The following is a 26,699-nucleotide window of genomic DNA, read 5'->3' as shown; positions in this document are numbered from 1 at the left end:
AGTTCTACAGGACATTTGAACATGTAGGATAGTGGCCCTCGAGGATAGTGGCCCTCGAGGACCGGACTTTGACACCTGTGATCTAACTGATCACAAGGAGAAGTCGTGGAAGTCGTATTTGATTGACAGTTGACAGTTGAGCACTTTTAGCGGAAACACTCACAGCATTCAAGAACATCTTTTTTGTTGTTTTAAACATTCAACATGGCAGGGATGTCAGCAACACTGTTTACTATCACTTTACAGCTTCTACAGAAGCCCGATAACAAACCTGATCATTTGAATCTGGTGTGTTGGAGGAGGGAAACATCTAAAACACGCTGCCCACCCCCTGTTTTACAAGGCACTTTAAAAGGCCAAAATGCTTGTATTTTCTCCATTTTTTTTTTTTTTTTATTTTTTTTTTTTTATTTTTTTTTGGAGTGATGTAGCTTTTCTGGTGAAGCCAAGGTTGAATCTGTTTGATTGACAGTCTTCTCATCAAGTAATTATACAGAGGTGAAGTAATGTTAATTGTGTTAATATGTGGTGCCCATGCTGCTCTATCAAGTCACACGCCCACACATGGTAGCAATCAACCTGACTTTCCCACCAGTGACTTTTTCTATCAAGTAGCCCCTACGGCTGAAATCAGACCCTTGCTTTTGTCATTGAAATCTTGCAGTTTTTCTTCTTTTCAATGTTGTTGCAAGCCTGCGGGCTCTCTTAACTGCGGTTTCCAGCCAACACGCTCGTATTGTTGGTGGCTGCGAGAGTCTGGGCTGTTAAGAGAGAACATGAGTGCGGGACTGTTCCATGAACTCTTCTGTGTTTGGTTTTAATGAAATTGTGTCCGTCTGTTTGCGGCCGATCCATCAAATGCCTTTCTTTCACCGTGCTATAATTGTTTTTGATACATTGCGTGCATTTGTCTGTTGGTGTAGGCGACAACGCTTGTGGAAGTGGTACTAGCACATTTGTTAGGGTAGTGCGTAAACACCTGACAGCATTTATCGTAAGCTGTACATAACAGAGGTGCGAGTAAACGTCATTAGCAAGTATCAAATCTTAAGTTTCTTTCTTTAAGTTCTTTCAGTTCCAAACTACTGCGGCAAAAATCAAGTGAGTCAATTTGATTCCCAACTAGGCAAGGCAGCTTTATTTATATAGCGCATCTCAAACACAAGGTAACCCAATGTGCTTTACAAAATTAAAAGTGCAACTTTCAAAAACATTTACAAACAAAAGAGTTAGACAATTAAGGTCGCTTACTAAAATTATTAACAGAATGTACAGTGCAAGAACATGATTTTGGAGATGATGATTGGTAAACAAAACGTCAAAAGACCTTAATCATGGGTATGGGGAGAAAAAATGCATAGTTATTAACCTGGATTTAAAAGCATTTACACTTTGGGCTTACTTTACTTCTGTTGGCAGCATACTACATTTGCGTGCAGCGTAACAACTATTTGCTGCTTCACCATGTTTGCTTTGAACTCTCGGCTCTACAGACCTCAGAACCCAACTGGGTTTATATTCCATTTGTGTTTTTATAATGTAATCGGAACCTAAACCATTATGACCAAGCCATTACTTGAGTTAAACAAGTCATGAGTCAACACATAGAATCTTGCTCACTCGCAATATACAATATCACACAATAGCCACGTTGCACTCGGTATCTATATTTGCGTTAGCTGGACTAACACGTTCACAATCTTAGATTTTTAATGTTCAGACAATGCCTAAGTTGTGAGTCAAGGTAACAATGTATTTAAAGAGGAAATCAACCCAAACATATTTTTTTCAAGAATATGTTCCCAGCAGGCCCACTAGCTGAAACACGGCATTCTGATTAATAGTGTGTTTGTGCAATATGAGTTAAGCAGCAAAATGGACCCGTTTTGAGCCATCTCGGGGGGGGGGGGGCATTTTGTTATTTCTGTCGACTGAAAATGACATCACAGTTGCTCAGGGCTCAGGTAACGACCAATCACAGTTTGCCTGTATTCTAAAACTGAGCCGTGATTGCCCGTTCCCTGAGCCCTGGGTAGTTGTGATGTCATTTTCAGTTGACAGAAGTGACAAAATGGCCGCCACAAACGCAATATTTATCAGAATGCCTTGTTTCAACTAATGGGCTTGCATAGAACATATTCTTGAAAAAAATATGTTTGGGTTGATTTCCACTTTAAGAAAAACAACTAGGGGCCAAAAGGAAAAATACTCAGCATGAAAACACATTTATAGGCTTGCATTTGCATGTCAGTACAACAGTTGACACTACAAGATCATTCAGCCATTTTAGTCCTGAGAAAGTCAATAGAAGTGCATTATTGAATAAGTCCCAATTACGTGAAACAACCTTGTAAAAACTGTTTGAGCCTGCCAAAGTATAGATTTACCCCAAATGCGTATATATTGTATTCACATAGACATGTGTTTTCTGTACTTTGAGCAATATTATCCAAAACTGTGATAGTATTTGTCTATTATCTGTCATGACCCCCATAGATGAACTTTCATCTATTTATTACATTCACAGTTTGTGTATGCGCATTTCACCACACTGTGTCAATGCCATGGATCCAACAAGGAGGTAATTAACCGGGTGTTGCCCCTGGTGTCCTGAGCAGGTGGCTGGAGCAGCCAGGCGCAGTTCAGCCCTGCAAACACAGACACACACACACACACAATCCAGAGCCAGTTTGGCTAGGCCGAGAGTAACACAGGGTGTGCTGCAACATGTCTGGACCTCAGCCCAAGCCTAGAAGGGAAAGCTGGTGGTCAGAGAGTGGCCCTCCACTCTTCAAGGACCAATATTAGTCATAGCATTTGGGGGGAGGGAGTTACACATGCATCCAAAATCAATTGGCTGTGCATACCACCTTGGCTTTGGTAGAGGTGAAGGAAAAATGAGGTTAGATTTATCCCTAACATATGGGGAGGGAAGAGTCTCTTCGGCTGTCTGGTTTTATTTGTTGAAAGCAGTCTTCAACAGGCCGATTTGTCACATAGAATCTTTGACGGGAGGCTCTGTGAGCTGGCTCTGGGCACCTGTGCGGAGAGCGAAAATAGAACACTGAGCTGTTCTTGAGTCAATATGTTACCTGGCATGTTCCCTCTATTTAAAGGACTTTCTAGATTGTGAACTCAGAAACATGTGCGGAGGAGGACGTTGGCTTCCAGCTGAGTGAAGCAGTAATTCCGTCACACAGTAACTCCAATTTGTTGCTCTTTATCTTAATGACATATGGTTATTTTCTTCTCACGTACTAAAAATGATTTGTTGTCGGTTTGTTTGCCAACCGCAGCTTGTTTGTTGTGTGATTTCCTAGACAACACGTGGACCATTTTTTACAATTCCCAATGCTGGCTCCATGCAAAGGGATCTTTTTTTTTTTTCCACATTTGGAAAGCTTGTTAGCACAATACAATGAATTGTGGCCTTTCCGAAAGCTTAATTTAGGTGTGAGGGTTGTCCAAGCGTCAGGTTGGGGGTGTCCGTGTATGTTTTTGTGCCGTACAAAAGTGGTTCAAAACAAACCCTAAACACTCTAGTATTCTTTCACAACTTCCGCTCAAGGAGATGAAATGAACAAAAGTGGCTCCTCGAGATATGAGTGACTTGACTTATGACTTTTTCAAGGTAGCCGTCAATCGATCGATTTAGTTTGAAAGATATGATTAGTAAATATTCTTCAAAAAAGGCTTCAAGCTGTTTGACACTCTCAGTTGAAGGTAACCGTCAAACTAAACATAAAACAAAGAGAATTTCATATGTAAATAAAACAATCACAACACATAGCCTCCGATACTTCAATGCTAACATACAATGAGAAGCTCTATAGGCACCAAGGCTAACAATTAGCAGTATGGTTAGCTTTACGAAATTAATATCTGAACACAAACGTGCAGCAACACATGTAGACAGATAATATAACAATGCTCACATGTATATTTTCTTTGTCCTCTGCGAAGAATGACCAGCATTAGTGCCATACTGTGAAGCTGAGAGAGGAGCTGAGTGGCCAGTATAATATCGTTGCACCGCTTTCTGATTTTGCCCCCAGGTGGCCATGGATTGCATTAAAGGAGAAAGTGTGTGAAAGTGTGACAAAAACATCTTTTCTATGTACATCACACACAGTCACTGTTTTGCATTATTAGGATCTCATAATTCGGCAAATAAGCTGTGACAACCATCGCCGGCCACATATGTTAAAACACTCAAAAAGGTTGGATTCATTACATTCCCCCACACTTGAACGTGCCTCTCAGTACTTTGTTGGACGATTCCGTTGCTGCACAGCAGTAAATCAACAAGATGCCAGAAGACGGCCGTCAGTTCTTCAGCTGCACACAAAACGTGATCCATCACTTTCATGTTCCACCACGAGGTGTTAATGGTCCCACATGCTCGCAGCTGTATGTGTGTTTGAGATCCTTAATCGCAAAAACAGCGTCCTACTTGCCTCCCTAACACTCCGAATGAACTTGTTTGCATGCGTCGAAATTCTTTTCAATATCAGTTCAAAGCACGGACCACATTAAATAGACGTTTATGAATATTTCACATTCCCCGCTTGTCTTGTGGTCAAGCTCGCGTTGAACGGCGCACCCCCGAGGTCAGCAGCAGCGACTTTGCGCAGTCCGCACCACCTCATTATTGATTCATATTTGAAACGCTATTTGATTAGCATCTGAATTCGGCAGCGTAGTAACCAGATGGAATTGAGAAACAGTCTGGGAATGTACTCCCCCCACCCCCCTTTTTTTCCAGGATCTGGGACCAGGGAAAAACACGGCCTCATTTCCCCGGCCTGGTGACAGGCTTCCTTTTTTTGAATGTGGATATCATATACAGCCCTCGAGATGGCAGCAATAATGTGTAGTAATTATACCCTTAAAATAACATCTTAAAAATGACTGTGATGGTACATTTGACTTGGTTGTCTGGAGAATAGATTCTCTGACATTGCCATGGTAGTCCTAGATCAATGTTGCCTATGTTTATTGCGCCAAGGCAGATATTTTAAATTGAAAAAATCGCATGGCTCACAACCAAAAAGGTCACAAAAAGCATACAGTGGTACCTCAACTTACGGTTGATCCGAATTATTCGCAATTCCCGTTTTTCGCAGAGGTTAAAAGCACGAGATGGTGGCAGTGAACTTCACAACAAGCTGCGGTTTGGCAGATCATTTTTCAAAAAAGAGACCAAGTGCTTGCATCAAGCTGCTTTCTGCCAATCCGAGTAGAATTTTTTGGAGGGAAATTTTAACATGAAATTACACGTTTTGTAGTCAACCAAACAAAAAGATGGCTAACACATTGACATAGACGCGCTAACGGAATTAGCATCAATTTTTGCAGAACAAGAGATATTTAAACAAAGATTATGCCACAGCAGATGTACACAGACAATATAATAATACTCACGGGCATATATGACTGTTGCTGCAGCGTATTGAGCAGTTATGACTGTCTTCTAATGAACAGTTGAACAAAGATGCGCTACTAGTGAATAAATAAATCGGACCAATGAAGTAGAATTGGATAATTTTCCCCACAAAGGATCACTCTGCAACATGTGTGCCAAATCAGTGATTGGAAATTACTGCCCTAAATCGCCTACTTAAAACATTTGTTTGTGATCATGGTGGACCAGCCAGGTCACCTCTCATGTTGTGTTAGCATTGACAGAGTTTTGTGTCATGCTTATGCAAACTTAATTACTCGTTAAAATGATCAGATAATGATCTGTACGTGATGTTATATTGCACCCATGTATTATAATAACTTTTTATATTGCATCCTCAAAAACACAAGTTGAACTGTATGCTTACCATGTCAGGTCATGATGTTTCAAAGCGGATGCGGTCTGTTAAATTTAAGCACGTACATCCATTGGCTTGGCATGAAGCTATGACAGTGGATTTACTGTAAAGTACACAAACTGTAAGGGTAGCCAGAAAACGTAAAAAAAACAATTATTCCTTGGAGCTACTTTACCTCGCTCGGGTCTTAAATCAAACTCCTCAATGTCAACAAGATTCGCAGATTTCATAATAGCCTTTTATCTCATGTTTGGAGGAGGGCCTTAGTGAACCAATCAGATTTCCAGTTTGAACTGAACGAGCGCCTCACGTCTCGCGTCCCATTATGTCCTGGCTCACCTCATCGAGAAGCTCAAACCTCTTCCTTAATCTGCACCCGTTTTTCTTTAATAGTCTTTGGGAGCCTTTACTCATCAGTGAGTCTCGGGATTAACATGTCTCCTAGCGGTGATTAATAACTGATGGACCGAAGGAAGCCAGATTCATAAATTATGAAAGGGAGAAATGAGTGCTGCAAATATCATTTTGATGGATGAGAGCTGCAGCCAAGCTCGGAGCTTCAATGTAGCTGTAAATGCTCACTCAAACGAAAGCCTTCCTTGGTTATAAGTATATACTGTACTAGGATTATAATCATTTACGTACAATATATTATGTAGTGCAGTAAAGTTTTTATGAATTAGTTTTAAAAAGGCAAATGAGAATGTGCATGTACCAAACTATTCGTAGTCTTCCATTTTTTAATAAGGCTATTGCATAAAGCACACATACAACATAAAACTAAATCAAATACTTTCTAAATGTGCTGATTCCAACAAATACAGTGGTGCTTTGAGATACAATTGTCTTGACTGAACGAATTTTGTGACTTAGATGGCTTGGCCAATTTTTGGTCTTCAGATATCAGTAAAAATCGTAGATGCAAATAGGCTTTAGACCCCCACTGCTAGATAGCACAGCAAACTGCTGGGTGTCATTTTTTCTATGAAGAAAACATAATACAATTCATTTAGGTGTTTTTTGGGCGGCTGCTTGAACAGATTAATTGCATTTCCTTTCATTTCAATGGGGAAAGATGATTTGAGATACTATTGCGATAAAGGAACAAATTACACTTGTATCTCAAGGCACCACAGTTCTGAAGTAAATCTCGATTGTTCTGTCCACTTAACTTGTTGTCCGTCTGCAGCGTGTAACTGCAATCTACACGCCCGCCGCTGTCGCTTCAACATGGAGTTGTACAAGCTCTCGGGGAGGAAGAGCGGAGGTGTGTGCATGAACTGCCGCCACAACACCGCCGGCCGCCACTGCCACTACTGCAAGGAAGGCTTCTACCGAGACATGGCCCGAGCAATCACTCACCGCAGGGCTTGCAAGGGTAAGTCCTCCCATTATGCGCTGCATTAACATGGATTTGCTTGTGGTTGTCAGGAATATGTGAGATACCGTGGAGAATATGTATCATTACTTCTTTCCATTGTATTGCCGATCTCGAACCAAGAACTGAAAAAGTGACTGTTTTTCCTTTTCTTGTGACTCTTCCTAACAAAGATATCACATGAAGTTCCTCTTAAACCAAAGTGCCATTAGTTAGCCTCATTCTACCGGAAACACAGTTCTGAAATGTGTTCCCCTGTGAACATTGTTCCACACATGCACTCAATCCCTGCGACAGTGTAACTGTTTTCTCAAAGCAGAGTAATCAGGACGTAAACAATGTATCACCCTTTCTTTCATATGTCCCAGATGTGACGGATATTAAAGCTCTGTAAGTCCCCAAAAAAACATGACTGATCGCAGCAATACCTCAACCCTTGCTCCACCCTCCTTGCTCCAATTTGGGTGTAAAGCCTTTGTCTTGGCCGTGTTTTAATTTCTCCCATTGCCATATGTTTGGGTAAAATAGAGGTGAAAGGTGTGGTACGCTTGAGTGGGCTGAGTGTCACATCTGAAGTGGAGTTACGACAATAAAATACAGGTGTTTCCAAAAAGGGGGAGAGCTGGGCTAAAAGGCTCCGTCTGTTACTAATCAGACCTGCTCTGTAAATGAGCGTCTATAACCGAAGGGGGGGGGTTGTTGGATGGATTAACCCACCGACAATTGCATTCTTGCCTTTGTCGCCACGGTTTACCTCCCACGAACACCAACTTCGTCACATGTGACTAAAATCAAACCACAGAGGACTGCACTGTTGCATTCGTGTCGAGGAGCAAAAGTGTCCTGAAGTTGTGAAATCGAAATCAAGCCTGACTGCTTCATTACAGGAACTCCAGAACACAAAAGAGTTTCGTCTGACTCCAAGCTTTGCCATACAGCTGGTTTTCAATGGCCGCGAGAAACCACTGATAAAAGGCTTGAAAAGTCTGTGTGAAGAAACACCCAGACAATATAAACCACATTTGTTTCAAATATCTGTTAAGGGAGGGCTTGATTTATGCTGTTGAAGACCACTGAGTGATGCAATCTAATTCTTCAAAGCTTGTTGGGTAAAAATGTCTGGATTTCTAAGGGCAAATTGAGTTTCATTGAGTAGAATTTTTTTTGTATAAACATTCTGTCAGTGTGCCAACTAACAGTTGGGGGGGGGGGTGCTGGTATTCAATCAATCAATCTGCAGGAGAGGAAATAACTTAAATTCCTGAAACTTTACAAACAAGCTTTGAAAGGTGATTAGACAAACTGTTAGATATATAACTGGTCAATCAGATTAATAAGAATAAACTGCAGAGCCTCGACTAACCATGGTTTCCTGAAGAGCCTTTCCATCAAAGAAAAGCCTTTTTGCAGGAAAATTGCGTGTCTTGCTCTGGACAGATCGAACTATTCTGCTTTCACTTTGTGCTTTATTTGCTATAGATTTTCTCCATTTTACATACTTCTATTCTTGCAAAAGCAGGTGTCTTTCAAGGTTAGTTGGTATTCAGTCCATTTATATTCTACTTGCAATCCTCGCATAGGCATGCTTTTGAGTTTTTCCTCATTGCAGATGAACATGTCCTGTGAAAGCATTCAAGCACTGGATTGCCGGGATGAGATCGTAAAACGAGAAGAGTGACGAGTGTCTTAATGTGGCCGGTAACTGCGCACAAACATCCACTATGTGCGCACGAAAGGCTCTAACCAGATAAACAAATGCCCGTTAAAAGGACTACAAATCCCAATGCAATGTCTGTCACAGCTGCAGTCACGCAGGCTTGAAAAGTCATCAACATCTGAGGACTTTTTACTGCTTCTTAACTGGCCCGAGTCCCCCTGCTCATAAAACTTCAGAAAAGAAAAAAAACTGTTTGAGGAGAAAAGGAGGGGGCAGAGATTGACACCACACCCCTCGCCCCAATCCCCCTTACGACCTGCTCATATTTGCCTGGTTGTTTACTGAACACGGTGGACAAAGACTATAAACTCTGATGTCTTAACAACCTTGAGTTTGTTTTGTTTAGAAGGTCTGCGCTCGCTCATGTTCTTGTTCCTTCTCTAACTGTTTGACTCGATGCTGTTCGCTCACCAACCAGGAAGCAATGACGTCCATCCATTTGCCATGCTCACGTCCTGGCGGGCCCACAGACCCCAAACACCACATCAAATAAAAGGGTGTCTACTGATTTAACGCAGGAGAAATAATTCCATGGGGTCAATCCAAGATGGATTATATGTAGAGTTTTCTCTCAAGAACTTCAAAGAGTATTTGTGATACGACAAGTGATATGTCACAGGCTCATTTTAAATGATGTTCATATTCATAGCAGTGTGTTAGTGGTCCAATCTGCTGGGTTTCATTAACACTAATGAGGGCAGAACACCAGGAATGCCAGAAATGTTTCTGCACCTGGTCATGTTGCCTCTGGCCGATGAATTATGAGACACGGTTGGCACATAGTGGCAAGTACCGTCTCTTCTTAACAGCAGAAACTCTTTCTGATTCGACCCCTGTGTCATACACCACCATATGCCACCATTTTTCTCTGGAGGTCAGTCTCTTAACCGCCGCCATCAAAGCCTGACTGTTTCCGGGTGTGCCGGTGTGACCTGAATGACGGGGATTTTGCACGGACTCAGAGTCAAATTTACGTCCGCTTCAAATGAACCACGACCACTTTGACACCTGTGGACTAGCCCGGCCTTGCATAGAAAGGACGAACGTGTTTCACAGGATCTGAGCTGAAGTTAATCCCTCCTCGCCCCACTGCCAGATCTTTCTTGGGTCAATTTCAGCCCTTTAAAAACTCCAGCAAACAGGTGGGCCCTCATACGCTGCTCTGCTCTTGTGGCTCAAAAATGTCCGGTGCAAATAAACACATTCACACTTCCGTCAAGTCACGGAAAGAAAACGTGGCGTGTAAGCAGCTGCCTGGCAAGCCTCGGCAAAAAAAGTGGTGGGTTCCAGCCCTTTTCCATTTCCGAGTCATTTTGTCTTTTCTAATCCTTTTTTAATCAATTTGGCCTTTTCTAACTGTCCTGTTGAATTGTAAGAGGGACACTATTTCTTAGGACTCGAGGAAAGGGCATGCACTCAGTCAGTAAACACTTAAAATTCCAATGTTGACATTGCATGTTTTGGTCACTGGTAAATGATTTGGTTGATTGCTGTAAAGTAGGATTACACCAAAACAATGTAACTTTGTGTTGGGGTGAGGCATGGCTCAAGGAACATCCGACAAACTGATCATTTTCTTCTGATAACGTTGCAACATTTCTTTAGTTTTCCTGAGAATAAGGCCTGAAGTTTCATAATACAAGCAGATGCTAGAGGGTTCAAATTAGGATTGATCACCCTTGAGCACGGGTTCTAATTTTATCATGCCATGTAGTTCAGTTGTCTTTATTGCCTGAACATTTACAGGTCTTTAAAGCCAACCCAGCATGGCTACAGTTGGTTTATCAATCCAAACAATAACAGAAGGTTTAGATTCGCTCTTGTTTACTGTGCTGCACTTACCAGACGTTCTCTCTGGAAGTCTTCTCTCACTGTCTGTTCTCATTGACACCTACACTTCCACACGATCCCCCAGATCCAAGTGAACATTCTGTGTAACTGTGAGTCCACTGGACCAACACGTATTTTATAGCTCTTCAAACCAAAACCCATGTGAGAATAAGCTTACCAAGAGTTTTACTTATGTTGGCATTTGCCTGGAATTTGCAACACTTTCAAGAAGTGATGTGTCACTAGACAGGTACCAGAACAAGTTTCCCAGATGCAGACAGTATCCCCTTAGGGTTTTGCACTGTTTTGTTACCTTATTTCACACAGTATTTTGTTTTTTTTTAAGTCGGGTTCATCTAACACAACTTTGTGAAAAAAGCTAATTGTTTTCACTTCATTTCTAAAGTGAGTCATTCTTCATTAAGTTGTAGCCAGAAAGCCTACAGGTGGCGCCGAGTCTGTGTTTCAAAAAATATTCCTAATCATCCGTTTTCTCTGCTCTCCTATTTACTCCAACCAACCATACCCCTTCACACCTGACCTGGTCACCTCCACCTCAGCCTGTGACTGCCACCCTGTAGGAGCTGCGGGAAAGACGTGCAACCAGACCACAGGACAGTGCCCCTGCAAGGACGGTGTCACCGGCATCACCTGCAATCGTTGCGCCAAGGGCTACCAGCAGAGCAGATCCCCCGTGGCTCCCTGCATCAGTGAGTGAACACACAAACACACGCTCGGCCCGTAGCGGTTCGATTTCAGCTCGAAGCACATTATGTAACGAAAAGCGCAATGGCTACAAAAGAGTTGTAATGTAAAGTAAAAGCTGCATTCGCTGGAGTCACGGAGGTTAGTGGGCGTAATTTAAAGCACACGCGTCGAGTAGTCACTCAAGTCATTTTTGGGCTTCTGACCGGCCAAGCCAATGTACATGTGGTCTGTGGGATTGGGCAGCCGCAGAAAATGGCACGATAATTTCATAGAGGAAAGGCCAAAACATATGTGAGGAAGTGTGCCAAACAGATGCAAAGTCATGATAAAGTGCAGCATGATCGTGGCTGACTGCTCACTGAAGGAAAACAATCGAAAACGCAACATTGCTGTTACAGTTTCCTTGCTACATAGACACACTACTTATTTTCTGGAATCTTAGTTTTCTTCCATTTTTTTTCTGGCAATCTCTCCTTCCGCTGAACTGTTGCATTCGAGTGTGAAAATTTAGCTACACGGGGCCAAAGCCAACCAACTTTAACAGGTTAATTTCTTACACTAGGTTCAGCTCTATATGTTAGTCCCTAGGTTGGCAGGAGACTTCTGGTTTCAAGAAGGATGGTCATACCACTTTTGTTTCTGGGGCATGGCAAATGGCAAAAGTGCATTCCTAAATTCTTAAGTAATGTACAGTGAATACTTAATATTCTCAAGTTTGGGGAACCAAGACAAAAATGTAATAATACAACTCAAGTCAACTCATTTTGGTCAGTCTCTTTGTGGGGCCTACAACCAACTGTCTCATAAACCAGTACCAGTGCCTGGCCTGGTGGTCGGAGAACGCTGCGCTACCATAGATGTAATGCGCCACAAAATGGGATTATGGGAATTTCCTGACGGATTCGTTTCAGCCCATGCGGCCATGTGTAGTGAAGGGCAAGCAGACTGTACCAGGCACACGAACTCTCTCAAAAATGACCTTTGCCGATGCACCATCATGCTGCGCCACGCCGCACGGTGCCACGTGATGCCACATGGTGCCGTGTTGTTTCTCTCGCATTGCAGCTCCGGAGCAGATGGCCAACAAGCGAGGAGAAAAGAACTACGGTCATGGATGGCCGACCCCAACCCTTTCAGTGCCACTGAACCATCTAGGGACCAAAAGGAACTGTGTGGATGCGTGTGTATTAGGCACATGCATAAATTTGGCTTTATTAGGCTTAATGACAACTTTTTGTGTGACAATATGGCCTCACGCCGAGCATCTTTGCCCCTGTTGAGCCCCAAGACAGAAGACAAGGCTGTTAAGCAGCCAATTAGTATGTTTGATGGTAGCATCCCTGATCACACTGATCCTCTCATTGTGTGTCACTAGATGTGGTAGAGTCAAATTAGCCCCCAGAGTGGGCTCTCTCTTTTTTTTCCTATACTGTTAAGACCTTATTTGCTGTCACCCATAAGTTTAATACTCATTGTAACAATTCATTCTGAGTCAAAACAGCCGTCCAAGACCTTGTCAACATGTCCCACTGGCTTGGTTTGGAACGTACAATCACATTAAATACATGTCAGCAGTTAAAACACTAACTGCATGTTGTTGTTAGCATTCATTTTGGAAAGTTGCATATAATTGGAAGAAGTCCTCGAGGGGTTCCACAAGGCACTTTTAAGAGAGCCAGATGACTGGGAGGGAAGGGGGATTGAGGGGCTGCATCTGTCTCAAGATGATCCAGAACCAAATTGCCCCCTTGCCATCTGTTTGTCCGTCTATACTTGCTTGTGTAGAGATAATAGAGCACCATTGATTTTGCAAAACAACAATTCTACTGTCTGTGTGCCACAAAAAAATTGGATTCTATATACAGGATTTTCTATCTGGATTAGATATTTTTTGTGATTTCTATCTTGTTCAAACGCATACTAGTGTAAAAGTCCCGCCTTTCCGCCTCCTACACTCAGGGTCCACAATATTAGGTACACCTGCAATGTTGTATGAGACCCAGCTAAGATAAAGACTTAGAGGAAGTCAATGCAAACATATTTTTTTTCAAGAATAAGTTCTATGCAAGACCACTAGCTGAAACAGGGCATTCTGATAAATATTGCGTTTGTGGAATAAATGTCAAGCCACTCGTTTTTAGACATCTCCAGGGGCGGCCATTTTGTCGTCTGTCGACCGAAAATGACATCACAACCGCTTACAACCACCAATCACGGCTCAGATTCAGAAAACAGGTCAGCCGTGATTGGTGGTTGTGAGCAGTTGTGACGTCATTTTCAGTCGACAGAAGACAAAGTGGCCCCCCCCCAGAGATGCATTTTGCTGCTTAATTTATAATCCACAAACGCAAAATGAATCAGAATGCCATGTTTCAACTAGTGGGTCTGCTGGGAACATATTCTTGAAAAAAATATGTTTGGGTTGACATCCGCGTTAAGCTTTGAGGATAACTTTGCTTAATTTACATCAGTGATTCCCAACCCCTGTGATGCCTTATATCAGTGTTTAATTAATGTCTATCTGCCTGCTGACTGACGTCATCATTGAAAGGTGCGGATTTATGTTTCAGTAGAGAGCCAAACATTTTTCTTGTCTGTTTCAGAGATCCCCGTGGTGAACCCCACAGCTGTGGTGAGCAGCACAGAAGAGCCAGCAGGTTGGTGTACACTCACTCGCGCCCCACCCCTCGGCTACTTCACTAGAGGAACAAAAACATCTTTTTTAAATTTTTTTTTACATTTCTGGGCTACAGTTTGGAGGTGTGGAATAAATATTAATGGAGGGTGGGGCGCCTCCTTTTTGAAGTGCTTTGGCCCAGATGAATTTTTCCCCCTTTTGTCTCGAAATCCCAAAGTCCTCCGCCAAGTTTCCCTCGACCTCGAGCCTCAAGGCGCTCAAAGCATCGCCACAGCTCAAATGACAAGGCCGGCCAACAGACAGAAGAAGTGATTGGTTGCAGCGTATGTGGTAGATAAAGTGGAAGGAAGCGTTTTGAGGCGTGAAAAGACTTTTGGCAACTGATTTGGGAGGCAATTGGTTCAGTCTCTCCCTTGAACCCCCAATTCTCCGCTCAATTACCCTTATTTTCCATTCTTGATTTAGGTTGATTTGGAAATGTTAATAATTTAATGGGCGTAGGTTCCAATGTGGGAAGGCTTTTTTTGTGCTTCCTCATGACCACTGTACATCATTCCAACAGTTTCATTGAACAATAACAGAGGTTCAAATCCATGTTGGGATACATCTTGTCATTCCATTGATGAAATCATCAGTCTAAACAAGATGTTGAAAATGTGCAGTGAAACATCTGAGAACCACGTTTGAAAGGTTGGTGCTAACCAGCCCACAAATCAGGAAAAGGTTAGCGCAGGCAAAATAAGAGGTGTCAGGGAGATATTTTACGCTCGTGTAAATATTTTTGAAATGCCAGAAACAAAAATCATCGCAATGGATCTTCTAATGAGCAATGCAATTTTGGAGCTTCTGAAAGGGTTTACATGAGCCAGTCACAAGTAGGAGAAAAATTCCTCTCAACTCTGTATTTCCTTGCATCTGGTTCATTTCAATGCAATGTTAAAATTGGTGCTGGCCTCTCCCAAGTCAGTTTTTCAGTTTTAGCTGCAATGTTATGCAGGATCAGCATGAGGAACAATTTCAGTCAAATAAAACACGTTTTTTATGTGGTTGCTGGATTTCTTTTCTGTAACTCAGCAATGTGTTCGTCCCCCACCAACACTTCCAATTCCATCACTTCAAACAACATTTTGCGTTTTCTGTGCTGTATTGAATTTTCTATGGTGAAATCCATCAGAGTTGAACCCTCTTTTGCATGAACTGTCTCCACTACTTTAACACCTGTTGCTCACAGCATGTGCAATCTGTTTCAGTTAGTGAACATGCAATGTAGGTAGGGCTCACTAGTTGAGGATCTTATTGAATAAGGTTCTAAGAGTTCTAACCGAAATAACCGTGTGCTTCCATAACTGAATTGCATTTAGTCATCTCAAATGACAAACAACAGCATAAATCGCCTTTGATGCTTCAGGATCTTTTCAAATATTTTTTAATTTCACCTTTTTAACATACTGTATCACAGCTGAACAATACAATACAATACAATTTTATTTATATAGCGCATTTCATAACAGCTAAAGCTGTAACAAAGCACTTTACAAACAATACGATAAATAGAACAAAAACAATAAAAGGCTGTGATACATGTATTAATAAATATAGATATAAATCTAACATCACTTGTGTTTCCTGACTCTGTGGGAAAATGTTCTAAATCCCATCGACAATTCTCCTCAGGCACTCGAAAATACACCATCCACGTCTTTCTCTCTATCCTTAAACTTGACTGTCCAAAAATGTTGTTTTTTTGTGTGGAAGGGGTGGAGGATGCAATTTGTCCTTGTCGCAGCAGAGAAAAGGCTTGAGCCAATTGTATGTGTTTTCACTGGGCTGTTCTTCTGGGTCAGTGGGCGATTTTATTTATTTTTTTTCTTTTGGCGAGAGCTTTTCCAGGTGAAAAGTGGCTCCTCATGGGAAAACGCTCTCTTGCTGTTTCCCCCTGCCAACGTTTCACCGCCAATACCTCGGGGCCAACCGCAGTATACCTTGCATTATACAAGAAGGGGCACGCACATATTTGGCGTCGCTCTAATGAAATCCATGCACATCTCATACAAATGCATGCCTGTCGCAGTTGCATGCACACGTTCATGATAATGAGCTGCATATGAAACCACAAGCTCACCTATAATGAAAAGACCTTTTGAAAACTAAGATTTTTTTTTTTAAGCAACAGTCGGGAATTTTTGTCAGTGCTCCCCCTATAGTTGTAAAGTGTAATTTATTTCAGTGGTTCTCAAACTGCGGTCTCCCAGACCAGGTGTTGGCAAAAATAATTAGCAAGAAATTATGTTGTGTCAAAACCTGCATGGGGACTGGCGTTCCAATAAAACAGACTGAATAAAGCTCCTCTCTACTTAAGCTTTGGGTCAATTAAAAGCACTGCTTGCGGCATATCGCATAAATATTACATTACCACATATAAGGCATATTTGTATGAGAGTTTAATGTGACTTTCTTAAACTTGAGACTGACTATTGTAATTGACCATCTCAGAAAATGTGAGTTAATTTGTACACTTACAACTCAGTCGTGATTATTTTACCCGCCAAAATACGTCATTCTATTCATAACATTTCTAACTTTTGTAATTTTTTTTTTGTTGAAAAAAAAAAAAATTGTGGTTTCCTCCGGGTACTCCGGTTTCCTCCCACATTCCAAAAACATGCTTGGTAAGTTGATTGGACTCTCTAAATTGCCCCTAGGTGTGATTGTGAGTGCGGATGTTTGTCTCTGTGTGCCCTGCGATTGGCTGGCAACCAATTCAGGGTGTCCCCCGCCTACTGCCCGAAGACAGCTGGGATAGGCTCCAGCACGCCCGCGACCCTTCTGAGGATAAGCGGTATGGATAATGAATGAAAAAAAATTGTGATCAAATTGAAACTTTTCTCCTCCCAAAAGTATGAATTTGTTATTACGAGTGGAGAGGGGCTTCGTGCTGGTGTGGTCGTTTTAGAGCGCCTCATTGTTGCAGTGGAATATATTCCAGGTGATGGTGGCTTTAATTAAGCAGAAATCTTTTTGTTGCTCAAACCTGAAACTTGAAAGCCCAGCAATGTATATGGATATGTGTGTGTGTATATATTAAATATTGACAACACTATTTTTGTGGAATGACATTTTATTTTCCCTTTTAAAGGGGCTGTAAAAAAATAATTAATAGGCTGTTTTTTTTCTTTTTTTAAACACCCCAACACATTTATTTAAGCTCTTTTTTTCCCCTTCCTTTCTTTTCTCTCCTCACTGTGCCTTTTAAAATCTCCTGCTCGCTGATCCACGGCCAAACATCCTGGATATTATTATGACTTTCTTGGTCTTCTGATCCTTCCTAAACGCCTTCATTTGCTGCATCCGTCTTTCCTCCCACCCCAAAAAAAATCAAGCAACGCCCTCGCTCGCATGCAACTCGGGCATTTTGTGTGCGGTCACTTTTGATTGATTTACTTTGGTAGACGACGTGACTGGCTGGTTTTCCTTGCGAAAGCAGTGAGACCACAAGGACCGGGTCCAGTTTACCAGCCTGTGGTTTCTGTGTTTCGTAGTCTTGACATTCCAAGCCGGCAGCACGGTCAGCTACCCGTGTCCCCTCAAGATGCCTGACTTCAAACATGGGAAATGTTTTCCAATCCGCTTTTGTTGTCACTCCATTATTGTCTGTTTTTTTTTTATTAAACTACAAATATGTGAATTCAGCACTTATCCACATTTCTATCATGATAGCACTCATCTGTTTTTAATAGTTCAAACGGTCTTCGCCCTCCCTCTTTTCAGATTCATCATGCAACAATTTGAATTGTGATAAGAATCAAACATGTGGGAAGATTTACATGTGCGTTCTCTTCAGCGTGCCTGAGGGCTCGCCATCGAAAATGAAATTATCGTCGTCTTTCTATCCAGCTTTCGGAATGAGAAACTCTGAGTACGCTTCCATTGTGGATTTACGAGCAGGATGACTGAGGCAAACAGTTGTTAATATGTATCTGGCCAATGTGTGGTCTCAGGCTTCACACAGGCAGCCAAAGCCCACTCACACCATCCAAGTATGACCTGCTTCCACCTCGCTCTGTCTTTTCTCAGCAACCTAGAAAACATGTCAGACTTAACACGTTGAGTCCTCTGCTGTTTTTCACCTGCCATGCACTACCGCTTGTTGCCCAGGCTTCATGTCTGCATGTCAAATGTTGTGTTTCTCTTCCACACAAAAGAGCCACGCTAATCTCAACATCATCCTTGGAGGCCTTGCCATGTAATCCAATATGAGTGCTTGAAATGAAATTGTCTTTGGAAATGACATGTTTGCAATTATGTAATGAAAAGGAGCCACAAACACAAGCAAATTGATTAGCTGTTGTTTCAGTGGCTTGGAACAGATGAATGGCATTTTCATTAATTTCATTCAGTCACGCGTTGAAAGAAGTTAGTCATTGTGAAAAGGAAATGGCTATTGACGTATATTTATTCTCCTGTCACATTTTCTCCCAAAATAAAAGTGTCACAAAAAAAGCTCCAAAAAGGAAAACGCACCTTAATCCTTAGAGGCTCATTGTGGACTTTTTTTTGCACTGTTGAGCCATTTTGTTTGTTGTTGTTGGGATTGAACGTTGTGTGTTTTTTTTTTTTTTGGTTGTCGTTTGTTTTTTTTAGACTGCGAGTCCTACTGCAAACCCGTGAAGGGCAACTTGAAGATCAACATGAAGAAATACTGCAAAAAAGATTATGGTAAGTGTTCATAGCATAGCATGAAGTTTGCAGTGGGGATTATTGACCCGAGACTGTCGTTAAATATGTCCTCAGCGGTGCAAGTTAACGTGCTGGACATGGAGACGATCGGCGACTGGGCCAAGTTTTCCGTCAACGTCATGTCTGTGTACAAGAGTCGCGGCGAGCCTTTAAAGCGTGGTGACAACATCCTGTGGGTGCACATGAAGGACCTGGCCTGCAAGTGTCCCAAGATCCAGATGAGCAAACGCTTCCTGGTTATGGGCGGCAGCGACGGCGGGACGAGCTCGGGGACGGGGGTCGGGCCCGGCGGGGGGACCTCCAACCCGGCGGCGGAACGCGTGGGGCTGCTGGCTGATAAGAACAGCCTGGTGATCCAGTGGAGGGACGTTTGGACGAGACGACTGAGGAAGTTCCAGCGCAAAGAGAAGAAGGGGAAGTGCGGCAAAGCATGATGGGAGAACCCCAGCGCCATAAACCCTGACCCTTCCATCACGGGAACGCTGCACATTACCAAGACTGCATGTACCCTACCTGTTTTAAGGACCGCATTTCGTGTATATTGTATAATTATTTTCCTTTGTATTTTTCCAAGATTTGTCTTTGTAATGTCACGTCTTTCTCGTACTATGGTTTGCCTTAAAAAGGGACCGTTAAAAAGGGTATGAAGTGTAGACAAACGCAGACAGCATTCCCGCCCTCGGTGACAACGTTGGAACCATCCGCTTCCGTTTCCAACCACTGCTCCTTCAAAAACTGTTGGCAAAGGATTTTAAAGCAGCAACAATGGAATCAAAGGCCTCCGGTCGCGAAGGAGAGTTCAACTTCTATTAACTCATGTTTGGGTACCAGACATCAGCAGGAACTTCTTTGAATCAAGATCTTTTTAATGGAGTCTTGGGAATTTTCCACAACAAACTTGCTGCCGCCACCAGACTGGACTCATTCAAGCTGACTGCTTATTTTCTTTGCCCGTTATCTCATCCAACCGTACACATACCATGACCAGAGAATGCTCGAATGGTATTTCTTGGGGTTGTGGGTCACATTTCGAAAGGGTGTTTCCGCACCTCTCCCTGGTTGGACCCTCTCATCGAGGGGTTAACGTGCATCACTCAATTGCTTGCAGGAAGAAAAGACAATTGGTCGGTATTTCGGAAGGACGCCACTCATAGGAGTTCTTAAGATGATTCGTTACTGAAGTGTCACGTGACCGGTAGATAGAAGCAAGTCGAGCTGACTGTTTCGTCTGGATGAATAGAGGCTGGAACGTCCGTCAAGAGCGTATCGTATTATGACACGAGACGAGATCGCATTTCCTTTCTCGTGTGTTTTGTCATGTTTGCATGTTCGTGGTTTGTGCTGATCCATCAAGTCCCTCATAGTGAGCCACTCAAGAACCAAACCGTTGCGAGCATCAAAAAAAGTTATCTGCCCTGTCATCCTTTGCCAAATGAGCACAATTGGGTATTTAAACTTAATTAAGAGGTTATGAAAGTCAGATCCTGGAAAGGACAGAAAAAAAAAAACGTCTGGTAGCTCTCCAGCTTTTTATCCGCCTTTCTTTCTTACAATGTACGATATAAGATAAACAAGCTTTTGGATCTGAGGTTTGCGTCGAGCTGGCGTGGCAGCAATCTTGCTGACAGGCATGTCATGAAAGTTAGCGGTTGTTTGGCTGCGGCCGAGGCTGCATGTTTGGCTTGTCCTTCCTCCAAAAGACTCTCCCTTCTGCAGCATATCAGCCAAGCACCCGGCTAAGCAAACCCCCCCCGAGCCATTTTTTGCATGTTGTGCATTGAGTGTCTTAGATAAGTGACAGCGCAGGTCGAGGTTTGCCAAATCTCCTCAGTGGCGCTCTGTACTCTGCGCTGTGAGCTCCCCTCTTCCCTTCCGAGAATGTACGTCAAACTGTGAAGGACTCACGCTAATGTATTGATTGAGTTGGGTAACCCTCAGAATGTCCGTCTCGTGGAACTTTGCGTCTTTTGTCCGATCCGAAAGCAAAAGTAACCAAAATAAGTTCATGTCGACAATTGATGACTTCATCGCATCATGACAACCACAGTGGAACCTCCACAAATCCATTCCTGTTTTAACATTCCTAAGTATCATACAACTAACGTATAAAGACAAGGAAAATCCCCTGTTAAGTGAAATCAAACGTGTTATACTAAATTTGCTGAAGCCACGCCCCTTTCAACTGTCAATCAAATTAGTGGAAAAAAATGGATACCTTGTCTTGCATCTTCCTTACGCGCTCAAAAAAATGTTTTTCCATGTGACGAGGCGCTCTAAGGTGACAATGCCGGTCTGTAGGCCCCCCCCAAAGCCCCCCACCCGTTCACACATTGGCTGTCAAGGCTTTCCCCCCTCCCCCTTCCTGTCACTTCCACCTTTCTCAATGTGATGTACGATTGCTCATGGTCGACAACGAGGCGCTCTAAAGCAGCCACGCCAGCAGACGATCTGAATGGAAGAATCAATGATGTGAACAAAGCTTCTTATATTGTGGGAGAGGGGTGACTCGTGGCCAAGTACGTCAAGAGGTGTTGTTTTTTGCCATGGCCCAAAAAATCTGGAAAACTGAAATGGTTAACAATATTTTAATGATATATCACCACAACTCAACACTATATAGTTCTCGGTTTTTGCACGTTTTCAGCAATTATCTTCAAATATTATGTATTTAGAAACAAATCTCTGAATTCACCTTAGTTATATTTGTCATATTTTACTGAGCGGCCAGAACCTTTCCAGTTCCATTTATTATAAGTGGTATGGGAAAAAATAGATGCTTATCAGACTTTCCCCTGGTATTTGCATCACACAGAAAAAACAAAGCCAAAGAAAAAGCAAAACACACTTGATGTCACACAAAGGTTTTGGTTGACTTTTGAGACATGCAACTATGGAGGTTCCACTGTTATTCTAGTCATGTATATTTTATTTTAGCCTAGATCTGGAGCTCATTTCGCAACAATATCACCATGCCATATTTTCGATTTGCACTCTCTCAAGTGCCCACCCTGAACGTCGACGTGAAGATAAGAGCGTGCCAGATGTTTTCTCGTCTTTTTAGTGAGACTCACAGGGAGAGCCGTCCTGTTGTTTTACGTTAACAAGGCCCGAAAGCTTGGCAATAGAAGTCGGCCCCTTTCGTGCGTTTGCTTTGTTTCTTCCGCCGCTGCTTTTTATATCGCTCACAGGTGTGTTTGAGAATACGTGTGTGTGTTTGATTATTCCACGCAAGTAAACAAGTGATATGCACATCACGCTCTGCGCCCTCGTTGCTCGTTTTGGTGCTCAAATTAGATGCTTTTGAAGATGTTTTGTACGTACACACTGCCTGCAACATTAGGTATACACCTGCACAAGCTAATGTAATGAGATTCAGTAGGAAGGCAGTCTCAAGAGTTTCATCTATACAGAGATGATGAAATTGCTTTTCAGGGAACAAACACCAAGCCAACAACAACACAATGTCACCCGTAATCATGTTCAATCACAAATTTGATAGGCTGATTTAAAAAAAAAAAAAAAATGCTGATTTATTACTCTGGCATTAACTAAAATGGCAGGACACGTCACCATTATGTCAATGGGCGCCAGCCATTCACATCAAAGTTAGCATTCACCACAAAAAAAAAAATCCTTGAATACTCAAAAGCAAATGACAGTGGTTACATCGTCTTCCCAAATTCTTTTTCAAAGATCTTAGAGCCATGATTGATGCAATAAATTAAACAATGGGGTGCCTACACAGTTTAGAAGGCGGAATTTAATCTGCACCAGTTCCTTCTGTACCAAAGCATTACATTTAACAAAACTAGCTAAAAATATATATAACCTATTTTCACTTGTCGAAAAATAAATAAATCCAGCCTTTCAGTCTCGAGTTGACATAATGCCATAATGAGAGAGATTTGTGCAGGTGTACCTAATAAAGTGGCCTCCTTGTATGCCTCCCACCTCCTTGTCTTCCTCCCATTCTACCCACTTGTCATGCTGTAAATATGCGGCGGGCTGGCGCCTTCTGTTGTGTCACGTGAAGGGTCACCTGATGATTCACATGCATGTATTGTGCAAACAAACGCGATGATGTTACACGGGAACCGAAAACAGAAACATGTGCTTTTGTCATACCGGCTTGGAGACGTTTTTCAGATGGTATGCCGAATGTATTCCTTTTAGCTTCTACGACAAACGCCCTGTTGTAAATAACTTGGGGTATAAAGATGACTAAGTATGTGACATGGGGACATTAATTGGACCCTTTGATTCCCAAGTAGAAGTACAAATGGGAATGGACCCTGCCTCTTTGTGTTACATGAATGTCTGGATGGCTCACTCATCCCATGAAGTATCCACAGCCTTTTTTTTTTTTTGGTGCATACCCTGCTCCTCATTTCTATATCCAAGTCTTCCTTGTACTTTTCCCCTTGAGGCAATGAACCACTGACTTTTTCATCTAAGTGATACAAAAATAAATTATTAGTTAATGAGCTGTGTTGATGATCTGTCTCGTTAATATCGAGCTGCGGAAATTAAAATGAATACGGCTTTCTTGTCGGAAAGTAGGCACGCGCACGCATCGGGCGGCGGTCCGGCGTGTTTCCACTCACTGGTGATCGACCGGTTGGGAATGAGGAATAGAGTAGCTCCCTTCCTCTGTGAGCGGAGCGATTCCGAAAGCTCTGTAAATAAACTGTGAGGCACACCAGTGTAACTCACCTCTGTGGAAACCTAACACTCTAATCAAAGTTTGGTCCAAAGCAGGAAGGTTTTTAATCCCCTTGTATTTCACTCTGTCACCTACAGGGTCCTCGCTCCCCGAATTCCCAATTTCTATCCAAACAAAATCCTCCTCCTGCTGGAAAGCAACCATTTATCATTCAAATCCACCTCTGCCCTAAGCTACCAAGTCGTCTCTGGATGTTTGTAGACCTTCACCATCAAATGCATCCGTCTTGGACATCCTGTCTTCCATCTAGTTGTGGTGCCAGCTTCTATTACCGGACAACATTTCAACTTAATGGACAGCGCTTTATGGTCAAATGAGGGAGTCAGTGACAGGAACAGATCGTTAGAGATGGGCAGATAGGACTTGCATGCATTCAGTGTTAGTTCTGTTCAGTGTGCAGGATGCAGTTCTGGCAAAACTTGATGTAAGTTTGGACAGTTTTGTTCTGGCAAAACGTGATGGAAGTTAGAGTGTCCGGGAACTAGGAACCTATTTTGTCATTTGTTTGGGAAATTACTCAGTTCTTTAAGTCCCTGTAAAGTGACAAAACATGTGCCTTGCAAATTTGACAAGGGTGTTGTATACAACACGGCCACATTTGAAAGATTAAAAAAAAGTATCTAAAATTAATCTTCAAAATTGTGAAAAATCAAGCTGCTGTCTGCTAAAAAGCCATGCTACTTTGACTAACAGCTTTGTAAAGCCACCAATGGCTAGAATATATCAGGCTCTGTACGCCGCGACGACACATGTTTGCCAGAAACTAGTTACTAGCTAAAATATTTCCGGGCTCCTCCCGGCCGAGGGATAGCTCATCTGCAGCGTCACGTTCTTGTTTGGGAATTTAAATACTGTAACAGCATTGAGCTTTTCTGTAAATTGTCACCGGGGGAGATGCCTTTTCAGATTGTCAGAGTAGCTAGCTAGCTAGCTAACTGTACGCTATCTAAGTAACTCACATCTGTCATATATAATGTATTTCAAATTCTCTTTACAAGAGTATGACATAGCAGTCATGCATATTTTCAAGATGTGTGGCATTAATTAGGCAGGGTTATGTAATATGGTATTTTTAAGACCTAAGTACAAATCCTCTGAACACTTGCCAACATACCGACATACTTTTTAGTGCAGACATGGTTAGGGAAAAATAATGGATTTAGATTTCTAATGCTCAGTTAGTAGCAATTCATATTCCAAACGGGTTGACAAATGCAAAAAACAAAAACTGATATATTTGCACATCCAGATGTGTACAATAGGACTTCCTAATACAGTATGTTTTATTATTCGTGCTTTTATTTCGAAGACAATATTTCCAAATCAAACTGCTAACATATTGCTTTTTTTTTCTTACCTCAGAAGAATCTACACCACCTTTTTAATGGCCTTTTACTAGCTCTCTGTCCTGTGTGTAAGTTAGGAATGAATGAATATGTTTATTGCTAATTTCACAAGTTGAAAACAATAGGTGCAACCAAATTGTGGGGAGGAAGCTTCAATTTTTTCATTGCCCCGCCTTACTCACATCTCACATGTTTCATTATATACACAGAAAAACAATTGAATGGTCAGTTTTTCATGTCTCAAAATGGCCCTCCCCCTGAAAAGTGTGAAAAATTCTAAACATTTCAAAACCCACCACAGACATCCTTAAATTTTTCTTAAGAACGAAATGAAACATAATATGGCCCAGTGATTTATTCGAAAGCTCGGGGAGTGTGCGTCGGTGTGTTTGTTTGACGGTGACACAGTGTAGCTGAGCTTCTTTTTGGAAAGCGGTGAGCTGTTTTGAGGATTTGGAAAAGTGTCCAAAGACGGTCCATTCTTCTCCACATTCTTCTTCCAGCACTCGCCGAATGTGCTTTCATAATCTGCCAGCGCAGCTTCATTGGCTTTAAATGGAGCCTCGTTACCACTCGGCTTTAAAGTTCTACCGCCTTTTCCTGCGTAGCGTCTATTGTATGTGCATTTGAATGCGTGTGTGTAAGCTGTGCACTGTAACTTTTTTTTTTTTTTTAGCTTCCCCTTGGTTTATTTCTTTATTTTCTTGTTTTTTTTCCCCCCCAAAGAGAGAGGTCTACATGTGTGAATATGTGGATATCTCCGCAAGCGTGCATGCGCGTGTGTGTGTATGTGTGTACGTGTGGCTAACCACACATATAACCCCTACCTCCCCTTTGAAAACCGCCAAAAATGTGGCACGAAATCTTTGTAAGGCTACATCATAAATATTCAGCGCTGAAGGTCTGATCTGGATCTCTCTGTTTTGGGCCGCAAGTCTTCTCTGTGAGTGAAAGCAGCTGTCGTGTGAGGAGACAAAACTCCCTGTGGACGTGAACGTACATGACAATGGCCGCACCTCCGCTGGCTCATCTCTAATTCTTGCATCGTTCCATTTAATAAAAGCATATTCCGGTATTCCCCGCTGGGTAATGTTTGACAGTGACACCCAAGTGTTTATTCATGATCCCACATTGCTGGACATGATGTGTGTTTGGCTGCGGCAGCACAAGGCTATCACTGTCATGTCACATTTATAGACATATCAGTACTATACAAAAACAGAATGCAACTGCGCATTTGTCTGGACAGAAGGACGAAGGCAAAATAGTCGTTAGGAAATTCTAATTTAATTTACTCTATTGCCCAATACTTAATGTGACGGGTTTTCTTCTTGCCCTCAACAAATACTCTATATTTAAAAATAATAATAAATCTAATACTAAAACTAATGAAGACTAAACTAAAACACTCTATTAAAAAAAATTAAAAAACAACTAATAACAAACAAACCCCTGTCTAAAAACTAAGTAAAACTAACTGAATTTTAAAAAAAAAGTCAAACGAAATAAAAACTATATTGAAAAATCCAAAATTATTATAAAGAAACAGTCCCATTGGCTAATAGTAGTTGACATTAGCCAGCACTATTGACTTTGAAGGGGCTGGGCAAATTACATTGCCATAGCAGCACATACTGTAGAATCTGAAATCGAATTGGCCAAAAGAAAAACCAAAAACCACAATCATGCTGGAAGCAATGCAGCCAAGTGAAATACTACTCAATGAAGGGAATAGGCTGTTGGTAATAAATTAATATAATTTCATGGAGCAAATATCAAAATAAAGGTTGCAAATGTAGG

At 42.0% G+C, this 26,699-nt stretch overlaps 1 protein-coding gene across 4 annotated transcripts in view; it reads left to right on the top strand.

Annotated features, from left to right (window-relative positions):
- The window catches only part of ntn2 (netrin 2), a 41,401-nt gene extending 18,087 nt beyond the window's left edge, over window positions 1-23,314 (top strand). For 3 of the 4 annotated variants that reach the window (XM_086017074.1, XM_086017073.1, XM_086017075.1), the window contains 5 exons: window positions 7,012-7,200; window positions 11,308-11,457; window positions 14,059-14,112; window positions 18,735-18,809; window positions 18,885-23,314. In XM_086017074.1, coding sequence (XP_085873200.1) covers window positions 7,012-7,200; window positions 11,308-11,457; window positions 14,059-14,112; window positions 18,735-18,809; window positions 18,885-19,264 — 848 coding nt within the window. In that variant the 3' untranslated portion in view covers window positions 19,265-23,314. Of the gene's footprint in view, window positions 1-7,011; window positions 7,201-11,307; window positions 11,458-12,520; window positions 12,961-14,058; window positions 14,113-18,734; window positions 18,810-18,884 lie in introns of those variants that run through there. The other variant, XM_086017076.1, reaches the window with a different exon arrangement.
- The last annotated feature ends 3,385 nt before the right edge of the window (window positions 23,315-26,699 follow it).

Source organism: Filicampus tigris, chromosome 19 (genome assembly GCF_054856515.1).
Source record: "Filicampus tigris isolate MCC_2025a chromosome 19, RoL_Ftig_1.0, whole genome shotgun sequence".
NCBI classification, from domain to species: domain Eukaryota; kingdom Metazoa; phylum Chordata; class Actinopteri; order Syngnathiformes; family Syngnathidae; genus Filicampus; species Filicampus tigris.
The sequence above is the reverse complement of the archived record's forward strand: the minus strand, read 5'-3'. Positions and strand labels throughout refer to the sequence as shown.